The sequence below is a fragment of the Humulus lupulus genome, chromosome 4, assembly GCF_963169125.1.
Source record: "Humulus lupulus chromosome 4, drHumLupu1.1, whole genome shotgun sequence".
NCBI lineage: Eukaryota > Viridiplantae > Streptophyta > Magnoliopsida > Rosales > Cannabaceae > Humulus > Humulus lupulus.
In genome coordinates, this window is record NC_084796.1 from 178,674,747 (window position 1) to 178,688,358 (window position 13,612).

The following is a 13,612-nucleotide window of genomic DNA, read 5'->3' on the forward strand; positions in this document are numbered from 1 at the left end:
TTTTGCCTTGGAAAAGTTTTGGTCATACTTGATTGGAACTAAAGTGATTGTTTATACCGACCATGCTGCTCTTCGCTATCTATTGGCAAAGAAAGAAGCCAAGCCTCGACTGATTCAGTGGATTCTACTTCTTCAAGAGTTTGATTTGGAGATAAAAGATAAAAAGGGTTCTGAGAATATGGTGGTGGACCACTTGAGTCGTCTTATTCAGGATGAATATAATTTTCCCATAGAAGAAAAAATTTCGAATGAGAAACTCCTTGCCATGCAAGAAGTTATTCCTTGGTATGCCGACATTGTAAACTACCTTGCTTCAAAGGAGTTACCAAGTGATCTCACACAAGCACAACAGAACAAGATCAAGCATGATGCTCGTCACTACATATGGGATGAACCTTATCTTTGGAAGCATTGTACAAATCAAATCATTCAAAGGTGTGTACCTGAATCTGAATTTCGTTCCATCCTTGCTTTTTGTCATGCTTATGCTTGTGGTGGACACTTTGGACCTAAGAGGACAACTCGTAAGATATTCGACAGCGGTTTATATTGGCCCACAATTTTCAAAGATTCTTATGCTTATTGTAAGGCATGTGATCGTTGTCAACGAGTTGGTAACATAACGACCAAGGATCAAATGCCTCAAACTCCTATTTTAATTCTTGAGATTTTTTATGTTTGGGGTATGGATTTCATGGGACCGTTTCCCTCCTCTTTCGGCTATGAATATATTCTTTTGGCAGTGGACTACGTGTCTAAATGGGTGGAAGCAATTGCAACTAGAACGGATAATTAAAAAATGGTAGTGGGTTTTATTCGCTCCAATATTTTTGTGCGTTTTGGTACACCTAAGGCTATACTTAGTGATCGAGGCGCTCATTTTTGTAACAAGAGTATGGAAGCATTGTTTCGACGTTATAGTGTAACTCACAAGGTGACAGTTGCTTATCATCCATAAGCCAACGGGCAAGCAGAGGTTTCTAATCGTGTAATCAAATTGATTCTTGAGAAAACTGTAAATCCAAACCAGAAAGATTGGAGTACAAGGCTTGATGATGCCTTGTGGGCGTATCTTATGGCATATAAAACACCTATCGGTATGTCACCATATCAGTTGGTGTATGGGAAGCCTTGCCATCTACCAGTAGAGCTAGAGCATAAGGCTTGGTGGGATGTAAAGAAGTGTAACATGGACATGGTTGATGTAGGACAACAACAAATGCTTCAATTGCATGAGCTAGAAGAAATACGCAATGAAGCATATGAGAGCTCGAGAATCTACAAGGAGAAAACCAAAGCTTTTCATGATAAACATATTCTTCGAAAGAGTTTTGTGGAAGGTCAGAAAGTTCTCATGTATCACTCTTGCCTTAAACTTTTTCCTGGGAAGTTGAAATCTCACTGATTAGGTCCGTTCACTATTACCAAGGTTTTTCCTCATGGAGCGGTCGAAGTTGTAAGTCCGAGTACCGGAAAGTCATTCAATGTGAATGGTCAGAGATTAAAGCCATATTACAAATCAATGGAGAAAGAACAAGCTGTTGTGATTCACCTCATTGACCTGGTATATGTTGATGAATGAAGCATTAAGTCGAGCTAGCGACGATAAACTTAGCCATTTTGTAATTTAGTTTATTTTCTTTATTTAAATTGAACATTATGTTTTTATTTTTGTTTTTGTTGAGGTAATTTTAGTTTAATTTCTGTAATTAGAACCGTGAAAATCGTGAAAAAAAAAATGAAAAAGTTTGAAAAAAAAGGGACTCAGGCCGCGGCACATTTTTCCTAGGTCGCAGCCCTTTTACGAGAAAAAAGAAAAAAAATGCATCAGGAGACTTCGTAGGTTGCGGCATGTATTTCTTAGGCCGCGACCCTTTTCTGAAAAAAAATGCTTCAGGAGTTCGCAGGTCGCGGCACGCATTTTGCAAGCCGCGACCTACGAACGGAATGTGAGACAAACAAGCTTCGCAGGCCGTGGCACGTCTTTCCTAGGCCACGACCCTTTTCCAGAAAGTAACGTCAGGTTTGTGTGTAGGCCACGGCACGCATTTTGCAAGCCGCGGCCTACGAACGGTATTTCAGCACATTTTCAATTTATAAACTCCATTTCATCATTCCTTTGAAAATCACCAAGAAAACCCCCATTCCTCTTTCTTCTTTTTCCCATAATTCTCATCACAAAACCCACATCAATTTCTCCATTTCCCCTTGTTTTCTTTATTCTTTTTCCATCACCATCACCCTAATTCATTCTACCCATATCTTTCTTTCTTCCTCCATTACTCCATAAACACATTTCCACCTTTATTCTCCCATACTAATCCGAAATTCACACATCCCATTTTGTTTTCTGCATTTCCTATACATTTCATATATATAATCCAAGGAGGTTTGCACTCACATTCATTTCTCTCATCAAGTAAGTTTTTCTTTGATCAATTTTTCAAATTGTGAAAAGTATTTTGTTTTGTCAATTGAACAATTGAAATGTGGTGAATTTTAAAAACATTTGTGTGGTTGTTTATTTTGGTAATCAATGTCTCTTGCATTACTTTGATTATTAATTCATGCACATTATGATTTTTGGGAAGTTTTACTTCATGGTCTATAATTTTTTGGAGATGGTATTTTTCTGCACTCTATGTGTTTGATAAAAAGCTTGTGAGGAATGGAGTATATGGTTGGTGTATGAGTGTTCTTGGGGTGAGTTAGAATTTGTTATGTAGGAGTTGAGTTGATGCATTGTGTCACTTTGACCCCGGAATTGGGGGCATCTAAACTTTGGTGTGGATCAATGTTGGCCATTGTGGTGTTTTTCTCTTAATCTTGTAATGACTAACAATGGTGTTTTTGGGTTCTTGTTCTTCATTTTTCTAATTTTTGGACAGCCATGGCTCCAAAGACAAATAGGAATCATGCTTCTTCATCGACACCAATTCCCTATGATCCCCAAAGGTTTGTGTCTATCAAGGCCTATGAGAGTTACATGAATGCCATTGCTCATGACAAGGCGTGGGTCCCTGAGCGAGGATTTGATCTTCACATGCATCATGATCAACCTTTCCTCATGCATCAAATTGAGTCTCGGGGTTGGGAAAAATTGTGTGCTCATCCTGAACCTGGCATTGGTCCTATTGTTCGTGAATTTTATGCCAACGCTGTGGCTCATGAAAATTACAAGGTGAAAGTGTCCTTCAAAGCATCTGATATTAATAGCTATTACGAGCTACCACACTTTCAACGTGATGAATATGGTTCGGTTAAAGATAATTTTAATCATCAAGCTATTATTGATGAAATTGCAATGTCGGGTGTTGTATGGACTTTATATAATAATGGGGCTCCTCACTACATCAAAGTCGCCTATCTAGATAGCAATACAAAAGCTTGGCAGCGGTTCATGGGGGCAAAATTAATGTCGACATCCCAACTTGGTCACGTTGATATTCATGAGGAAATTCTTCTTTATGCTATTCTCACTGACAAAACAATTAATGTGGGGAAAATTATTCATGGTCCATCATTCGAAGTATGAGCCAAGTAACGAATGGATTTTATGTTCCCTCATTGATCACTACGTAATGTAAGAAGGTGGGTGTTCCTTGGGATGAATCTGAAGACAAAGTGCATCCATTGCAGATTATTGATCACAATACCCTTGATCGATTGAAGGGAAAAACCACTGTTCAACTTAATGATCAAGGCCAATCTTCTATTCCGGCGCCTGTTCCCCCTCTGAATGATAGTAGAAGAACCACTCAACAACGTTTCAAAGCTTTGGAGCAAGAGGTTTATTATGGCCGACTTGATATTATGGCCAATACTCAGCATATCCTAGATCACAACCAGAGGTTTGTGGAATATGCGAGCTATCAGGATATTTGTTATAGGATGGATCAGGCTCGTTTGAATGTGGATATGTCTAGATATCCACCTGCTCCTACTTGGTTGCAGCCATACCCACCACTAGTTCCCATGCCCATGGTGCCATATCAAGCCCCTGATGATGAGGATGTTGCTGGCGCTGCAGATATGGATATTCCTGAGGAGTAACTTGTTATGAGGGAGTTTTTCTTTCTTCTCTTTTCACTTTATTTTTTATTTTCCTAGGTCCATTGAGGACAATGTACTGTTTAAGTGTGGGGGAATGAAATTTTATGTTTTGTTATGTCTTTGTTAACTTTCTATTATTTTCGTTTTATTTAGTGTTTGTTAGTATCTGTCTTTAATTTTAGTTCAGGTGTGTTGGTCTTGTTGAAAGATTGGTCGATGATGAAACTTTGAAATGTGCTTAAAGTGATGTTAGACAATGAAGAATTTTGTATGATTTGTGTGCTTGACTCCTATGTGAATTTCTATTTTGGTTTATGTTGTTTTTTTCGCTCTATGCACGATTGAATTCACCACTTAAATGTGTTGGAAAATATTTATGCTTGTTGAAAAAAAAAAAATTTGAAGTCCCAACCACTCTAGAAATCATTGATCAATTGTTTGAGGCGAAATCATAAGTACACATGATTAGGAAGATGATTAAGGCAGTTCTTTGGATCGTTTGAGCCGTTCAAGCTAACCTATTATATGATAATCCCTAGTTTCCCATGTTTGAGCCATGACGACTGTTACTTTTCTTCTATGAACCAAAATTTTTGACCATATACCTCATTAAAAAATATATATTTCTTTATTGTATCCCATTGCACCATGGTTATATATATGATTTGATATTGTGGGATGGTTTGTAAAAAAAAAAAGGAAATACTTATGGGTTATTTGTGTTGGTTGTAATTTGTGTATGATCTCTATTTCTCTCCTTGGAATATTATGAAGAAAAAAAAATGATTTGCAATGAAAATAAAAAAAAATATTATATGCAAATTTTGCAAAAGTATAAGTGTGGGGGAATTTGTGAGATCATTATGGAAAGAAGAGTAAGAAAAAAATAGGTATTTCTTGAATTGTATGGGAAAATTTGGGGCAAGTTCAAAGAATTAAATTGATGTATGCTATGGTGTGATTTGAGCTTAAATGTATCTTTCTCAACTACTCTTAACCTTAGCCTTACATTACAAGCCTGTAAAGACCTTTTGATTTTTGATCATTGTGTGTTTATATTAGTGGAGAATGATTGGTTAATGTTTATGGAGTGGATGTTTTTTTTATTGAAAAACATTTTGGTATATAGGGACTGATTTAAAAGAAAATGATTTGACATGTATGGATTAAATTTGATGCATTTGAGTTGGTGTTGTGATTGAGTGCTTAGTAAATTATTTTTGAAAATCAAATGGTAAATTACATATGGAGTTAAAATTCTAAAGAGTATGAAAATCTGAATTGTTTTGGCATTACTTATTTGTGTGATTCTCAGAGACATTCAAGCTTTTGACAATACCTTCGTTTAGTGAGTCTAGATTAGTTTGTTTTATTTTTAGTTTTGTTATTTTAGTGTTTTGCTAAGGGACTAGCAATATTCAAGTGTGTGGGAATTTGATAAGGTCATTTTTGTATTAGTATTTGTTAAGTTTTTCTATGCTTGGATGGTGTATGATAGCATTTTTAATAGTTTTAACTTAGTTTCGTGATTCTACAACATATTTTCTACATTGCATTTTATGATGATAAATCTGACATTTTGATGGCAAGTGTAGTTAAAATAAAGTTTTAGGAGTATTCAAAGCTTTCGGGATTGAAATGTTGAAGTGGCGGCAATGTACAAGCTATCTAAGATCAAGAATTGAAGAAATTGGCGGTAGGCCGCGACACTTTAAATGGAATTGGAGTTTCAGAATATTTTTTCAGACCGCTGCCTGAGTGACTAATTTATGCATAGATTTTGTCCTAGGCCGCGACTCGCATTTTCCAAGTCGCGGCTCGCGACGTCGTTTTCAGATTTTTAATTACTTTTTAATTAGAAAGGAATATTAGGGTTAATTTTAGGGGGAATTTTTATGATGGTTTAGGAGAGAAAAAGACTCAGAAAGGGCTGAGGAGAAGACTACAAGGCTACATTACTTTTGTTCATCAATCTAGTTTCTTTTCTTCCCTTAATCTCTTTAATCTTAATTATAATTATGTTTGTAATTATGATTACTATTATAGAGTAGGTTCTTTTTAGGTTAAGGGTTAATTCAAAATCCAAGACATGAATTCTTGATTGTTGATCATGAATATTATTCTTTAATTTCTCTCAATATTAAATTGTTTCTATTTTTCTAATTGAATGCTATGAATTTTGTGATTTCTTGTTAGGTGGCCAACTAATTAAGGTTTTACATTGTTCAATTGTCATCTTAGAATTACTACTCACCTAATAGTTTAGGATTCTAAGTGTATGTGATAAATTGCAATTGATAGTTATGTCAAAAGAATTGTTGATTGTGATGAAAAATAGAACATAGGTTAAATGAATTATATGCTTCATTAATTTATTGCCTAGATTAACTTGTTTCCATAGGACTTAATGCTTTATTTAAATTAAATAGATTGTATGCTTCATAGATTTATTGCTTAGATAAAAGAGTTAATTATTGAGTGCTTCGCCTTAATTACTTATAATAGGGAGACTGAGATAATTGTCTGCTTCAGCATTATCTGCGGGGTTAATAGTTTAATTGAGAAATTGGAATAATATTTATTATTAGTGATTATGAATGATTGTTAAGGGTTGAGATTAACCTTTAACTGTTTCTTAATATCGTAATATCAATCTTTATTTGCTTTCTAGTTTATGTTATTTAATTTTGAATTAAAAATCAAAATCCCCTTTTAAGTTTTAGTGTTAATTATTGAATAATAAAGTGAATGATAGTCCTCGTGGGTTCGACCTGTGCTTGCTATTATACTTAAATAATTAGAAGTATTGAAAGAAAAATCATTGTTAAATTTGTTGTGGTATACGACAGCCATCAGAAGGCTGGGAACATGAATAACAATAATGGAATCTATACTTTCCTAACGGATCGAATATTTGTTCCATTTAGGGTTAATTCTAGAACTTAATAGTTATTGAGCTCAAATCTATAATTTTATTATATATTAATTATTTGCTAGTGAATTAATGGTACTTAAGGATCAAGAGGTAATTAGAAGGGTAAAACGACATTTTTGACCAGCTCTAATTAATGAACCAATAAATGGAGGACATAACTACATTTTATGGATTATATCAATGGAGTACAAGAGAAAACTGTGTAAAATATAATTCTATAAATACCTAGAGTGAAATTCCATATTTATAGTGGAATAATCGTGAAATTAACAAATAAGATTATTGGATTAAAGAGTTTAATTAATAATATGGTTTATTGGAGTTTCGTATTATAGGTCTATAGTCCCCACTTCACCTCTGTCCTACACTATCAAGGCTAAGGATGTCAAAAGACTAATATATAGAGAGAGAATAATAAATATCTTATTTAGAATATGATATTTATTTATTTAAACTGATATTATAAGATAAAATTTATTTTACATTAACTGATATTTATATTGGGATAAATATAGTCTTAAAAGTTGATTAAACAATCAAATGAGAAAAATTACAGAAACCCTAATTGATGTGGGCGACACTCACTGTACAATGAGTGTGTGGCGCCACACACAGGGATTTTCCATCCTTAGGATTTGAAGTTTGAATTTCAAATTATTTGTTTAATCAGTTATTTAATTGTTTTTTTAAATATGATTTAAATAAATAATTAAATATAAATATCAAATCAGTTTTATTTTGGATTTTATTTTTAATAAAATAAAGATGAATTAATTAGATTAATTATCTTTATAAATCTGATAGTACGATACTTTCAAAAAAAAAATTATTAAGGAATTTTTAAGTGATTGAAAATTAGAATCTCTCTCTCTAAGAAAAGTGATAGTTTTCTAAAAATATGAAAACTATTCAATTCCTCTTCTCTCAATCAAACATCTCTAGATCTCATGTGTTGAGTACATCTACATAGTCACATAAATCAACATTTTGAATCACACGTGCCCACACACGTCCTTGTGTGTTCAATTCCTTTTCTCTCAGTCAAATGTCTCTAGATCTCATGTGTTGAATACATCTAGACAGTCACATAAAATTAACCTTTTGAATCTCACATGCCCACACACGTCCTTGTGTGTTTGAGAATTGGTATTGAAGATCAAGGTGTGAGCTTTTAAAACACTTGATAGGAAGATCGTTGATTTTATACAAAAAGATTCAAAGACATTTGATAAACTGCAAGATGTAATCCCTGGTCTGTTTTGTATGTGATTTAATATTTATATATGTGTATGATTTTGACTGATATTAATAATTATTAAAAGTGGTCCATATATTCTACTGTGTACCTCTGATTTGATCATTTAATACCAAGTTTTACCATAAGAAATATTTTGTTCAAGCTTTTAAGCAACCAATTATTTTGATAAGACTTTATGATATTTTCACTAAGGTAATGTTCAAGTCAAAATGCACTTTATTTTAGGCACCAATGGTATATTTGAGCTAGATAACACTACTAGAAAATTAATATGGGACAACAGTTTAAAACTGTTGTAAGAATGTTCATACAATAATTCTAATACTGTTGTGTCATGTAGTGTAGTGCTATGCACTAGCACCAAACAACAGTTAAAATAAAATGTCGTCTCCTACATTTCTTGAGATGACCGTTGTTGTGCAAGTGTCATCCTTTGTATTACATGAGAGGACAGTTTATTGGCAAATGACGTTCCCTACGGTACATGAGACCACAAGTTTTAGATAAACGACGTGCCACATAGTCAATTAAATGCAACAAAAAAAAAACCTCATAGTCAATTAAATTAAACTAAATTAATTAAATTGATATAAATTAATAATATGAAATTGCTAAATTTCATTAATGAAAAAATAAATTGTTTTACAAAATGAGCAAATTAATAAAATAATAGTGGTGATATAAACATGGACACAAATACATATTTGAAGTTCAAGCATCTAGTAGATGAGATGTTGATTTCTGATCCAAGGAGAAAATTCAAAGTTGCCCAGATGTAGAATTCCAGCCAAGGAGCAAAATATCGCTTGCTAATAGTACAAAAATATAATTAAAAAAACATATTATTTTAATGAAGAAAATAAAAGCTCTCTGGCAGGAAAATATAATAGATCCACTACTGATACACTTGAAGCTTTCAAACGTAAGATATAATTATTTAGCTGGAAGACTAGTTTACCTGAATCACAAAGGAGTGGGGCTATCATGCTCTGGAAGTGCCACCAATGCAATAATAGCTCTACAAACAGATTGGAGTGTCCACGCAGGGCTCCATGCATTCATTCTTTAAGTTATCAAGGCAAATCTCTCCTGTATACAAAGGAAAAACAAAATTAAAGAAGAAGAAGAGCGCCACCAAGAAGCCATTTAATGAAGACTAAGCTTTAAATATTATTTTTATAATTGATGCACCAATTAAAGGTTGATCCTATTCTAATACAACAACCAATTTATCAAATCAAATTTTAGATAGATTTTAACTAATCCCTCTCCTAAACTTTTAAGAAATCAACCCCTAGACCTTATGGTCTCCCAACCCAAACTTCTAAATGATTCGAAGATAAGAGTTTCCTAGCTTTTGTTTGCCCTCATCTTTGGTGAGATTCCATATTCATATCTTACGAAGTAGTAACATAATATTTCCATTAAGTCAATCGAAATTGCATAAAACATTTACTCATAAGCATTAACACTTGCCATACCTTGAAGTAAACACTAGGATGAATTTTTTTGGTTATGAGCCTCACTTGACAAGGTTGTAAAGGATACTGCTCGGGAACTGCAAAAAGCAAGTTGAAACATACAACCTTCAAAAGGAGTCCCTCATGGTCCCTAAATCCAAAATGAACATTATAAAGACAGATTATATAAATATAATAATGCACATTCCGATAAACAATGCTACTTTGTTGTAAAGACATATAATGCACAAGTGCAGGGTAATATATAATAAGAAGTAAACATAATGTTGTAGCAATAAATTCTACAAAAAGAAGATATATTAATTAATAGCTTATTTACTTAAGAAAATAAAACACCTCCGCTTTTTATATTTTAGACACTAAGTCCTCAATTTTTTATACTATTACAACTAAATCCCCAAATGTAATTAACAATAAACAGTCAAAAGTAGCTTATTGACCACACAATCATTCAGAGAAGGCAATACATAAGATCCTGAGATATTAAAAGAAAAACCAACTCAGTCTAATTACTGGTTCAACCTAAGAGACTAATCTGACCACAGGAAAATATGTAGGAATAGCAGAACAATATTCAGACTTTGAACCACAAAGTGAATGGATAAAAAATTCTTCGAATGACTTCTAAGAACATGGTTGCAAGGATCAAAATCCAAAATCAAACACATCATATCTGGGAAAAGCATGACTGATTTGAACTTCAAATCAATTAATATTTGAATTTTATCAATTTTTATTCCAACGATATTAAGTGAAGGAGAACGGGAAACACTGAACTCAATAACATATCCATTACGCTCAAAACATCCAAAGGAAACAAGGAACTATTACATAGAGGATCTTTATTGATAAGATAATAAATATAATTTAACAAGAAACTCAGATGCCTCACAGGCACAACCAATCCCATAAGCCCACTTTCACAATATAGGGGACCAACATTAAATTAAAGATATATGTCACCAAAAACTCAGCTAACAAACATACCAATAAAAAAAATATTTAGAAACGCTCAACTATTATTCCATCCTGAACTTTCAGTCAACAAAACAATTAAACACCCAAATCCTAGAGTGTTTTTGACATGTAAAGTTCAGTATGCTACTTTAACACATTAGTCTATATATATGCTCAGTAATTTTTGTAAGAGTTTAGGGCAGAATGGGTTCTAATCATATTGAATAGCAGTAAAACACTACTTCAGAGAATGAAGAAACAATTATAAAGGAATAAAAAAATGATGGCTCAAAAGAGAGAGGACTATATTTCTTTGTAAAACTTTAGGAAGTGTAGTGCTTTGAGAATTATTAACTACATATGTCTCACGTCTCTCTTTTTTGGTAATATCACAACAAATTCTAAATAATCCGAAAAAATAGATGTCTATATCTTTTTTTTTCAATCAAACACCTTGACTACATACATTAAATATATAGCTAAAATGGATACTCTATAAACACTTCCATTCTTACAAATTAATCACAAGTAATGGAACATCAAGTCAAATAAAAACATATTCAACACAATCATTAATATTCAATCAAATTTATTGAAACCAAAGACTCAATGCAGGAGTACCATAGGAGAGGAATATCACCAGCACTCCAAAAAGAAGTTATGCCCTTCGAAGCATTAGGTAGGCTTTCGGTTCTATAATTTCCATGTGGAACCTATAAATGTATAAATATATATATATATATATATTTGTGATTGTGATTGTTTGCCTGCATTGTTGATATGAAAAATATGAGTTTTAATTTTCCACAAACATGTTAAGAAGCAAGAACTGGGGTTTCTACGAACATATCTAAAAAGGAAAAGAATACCAAAACTTTGTGGCTGTCAACTATAGTTGGGGGCTCGGCCGCGCACAGGGGAGGTAGACGCCGTCCAGGGTCGTCGCGCAAATGGAAGGAGGAGTCGCACGCTATCGCGGATCCTCCATCTAGGCTGGGCGGCGGGAGAGCGCTGGATGGGGTCTGGCTTGTCATCGCCGCATGCAGGAGCCGTCACCGGAGAAGGAGGGCAGCGACTGGAATGTGAAGAGTTATGGGGACTACAATTTTTTTAACCTAGAATCCTATAGAAATCTAATTTTTTTTCATGGAATCTAACCAGTAGTACCACAGTTTTCAATGAACTGTGGTTATGCTTTTTTTTTTGACAAATTTTAAATTAAATTTTATTTTTTAAAAATATTTTTAATTAGTTCTAAAAGAAAAATTAAAATTATTATTATTATAATACCTTAATAAGTATTTTTATTAATTTTTCATCAAACAAAACTTTTTTTTAATGAAATATATATAATAAATTAATTAATTAACCACAATTATTAAAAATTATTGAAAAGTTAGACAAAAATTTTAATAACTCATTTTAAATTGATAGATATTTAGTGTTAGAAATTATTGATTAATATTTTTTCTAAATAAATATGTCTACACAATATATTGGCTATATTATTAAATTATTTTTTAAAATTAAAATTTAATTACACTTGATAAAAAAAAAAATTGTATTGCATCACACCATATTTCAAATAAAAATGTTATCTCGTGTTAAAAGTACATATGTAACGATAGTCTAACTAGAACGGTCATCTCATGTAAGTTTTAATTCACATGGCTCAATAGTTCGAGAGCTACTGTCGTGTCATGTCTATTTTTATCACTGGACGACAGTTCTACGAAAATTTTGGTTTCATGTGTGTTGTCTAAGTAAAGTTTTGTAATAGTGTGAAGAATTTTGTAATTAACCAAGTAGGGGAACGTTAGTATTTGTTGAAACACAAAGCCCAAGTTGTCCTACGCAAGCTAAATGTAAAACATTAAATGATTTTACATAGTGAAGATGTGAAATTTGAATTTTTGTTGTAGACATTTAAAAATTATGTTTTGGGTCCAGTCATACATTGAGGTATCTAAGGATGCCCAAAAAGCTTGAGAGGATTTGGAAGTGTTTGATGTCACTTTTGAGAAGTTGGACCTGCCTAAGTTGCATTGCGTTGCCTCCTTGGAGGAAATGCATTGCCTAAAATCTTAGGGTTTTGGCGAATCACACCAACCGATGCATTTCCTGCTAGTAGGTGATGCATCGCCTATAGGCAGGCGACACATCTTCTGACGTGTCCATACAGACACGTATTTTAAGCTCCAAAGGAAGTGTTCAAAAGCTCCAATCATATTGGTTAGACTTAATGATGTTGCCTACACTATAAAATGGTTCTCTTAGAGTTTTAATACACTCTTTCAAATCTCTCTCTAACCACTATCTCTAGCTCTCAACATCACAAGTTTTCTCCAAGAAATTCATAAAGAAAGTTCTTGTCTTTGTGAATTTCAAAGCTTGTTCAATCTCAATTCCGTTTCTAACTAGAGAAAGCCTAAAGCATCCATCAGGGGCTAGGAAATAGAGTATTTGGACAATGATACATTTCATGTATAAACCATGGTCTTGATTCTCTCCATCAAAAGGATTCAAGGGGTGTTCTAACAAAGAGTTTTGTTCTACAACTAGGGTTTGCATAGCTCTATCTCAATCTTTTATTGGATTCTGTCAAGTGTTATTGTGTGTAGATTCTTAGTAATCTCACTCTCTCCTAACATCAACCAGAAAAGTTCGAGGTAAAAGGGCAAGAGCAAAAAGTTTACAAGATTCTTAAGTCAATTTATGGACTCAAACAAGCTTCAAGATCTTATAAACTTAGATTTGATGACATTTAGGACTTATGGTTTTGAACAAAACATCGACGAACCTTGTGTCTATAAACAAATCAAAGATGGAAAAGTGGTGTTCCCGGTTCTTTGCATTTATGATATTCTACCTATTGGTAATGATGCAAAAATATTAACAATTGTAAATAAATGGCTAGCTGAACAATTC

The 13,612-nt window shown here is 33.1% G+C and overlaps 1 protein-coding gene and 1 long non-coding RNA gene across 6 annotated transcripts; one reads left to right on the forward strand and one right to left on the reverse strand.

Annotated features, from left to right (window-relative positions):
* Nucleotides 1–1,099: 1,099 nt before the first annotated feature.
* On the forward strand, nt 1,100–1,582 carry LOC133832706 (uncharacterized). Its single transcript, XM_062263017.1, has 2 exons — nt 1,100–1,340; nt 1,410–1,582. Exons 1-2 carry the CDS (start codon nt 1,100–1,102, stop codon nt 1,580–1,582), a joined length of 414 nt encoding a protein of 137 aa, XP_062119001.1.
* Nucleotides 1,583–8,844: 7,262 nt separating this feature from the next.
* On the reverse strand, nt 8,845–11,902 carry LOC133830995 (uncharacterized). 5 transcript variants are annotated; one of them, XR_009892334.1, is made up of 5 exons: nt 11,554–11,902; nt 11,325–11,451; nt 9,728–9,857; nt 9,205–9,335; nt 8,845–9,055 (listed from the first exon to the last, which is right to left on the reverse strand). It is a non-coding gene; the product is annotated as an uncharacterized LOC133830995 (long non-coding RNA). The 5 variants fall into 5 exon arrangements; XR_009892332.1 differs by having other exon boundaries at nt 11,306–11,451; XR_009892335.1 differs by having other exon boundaries at nt 9,728–9,804; nt 11,554–11,901.
* Between the last annotated feature and the right edge of the window lie 1,710 nt (nt 11,903–13,612).

Bases quoted from the DNA above. Each gene is read 5' to 3' on its own strand.
- LOC133832706 (XM_062263017.1), top strand. From the start codon at position 1,100: ATGTCACCATATCAGTTGGTGTATGGGAAGCCTTGCCATCTACCAGTA. The intron at 1,341-1,409 runs GTCAGAAAGTTC...CTCACTGATTAG, and splicing joins TCGAAAGAGTTTTGTGGAAG to GTCCGTTCACTATTACCAAG.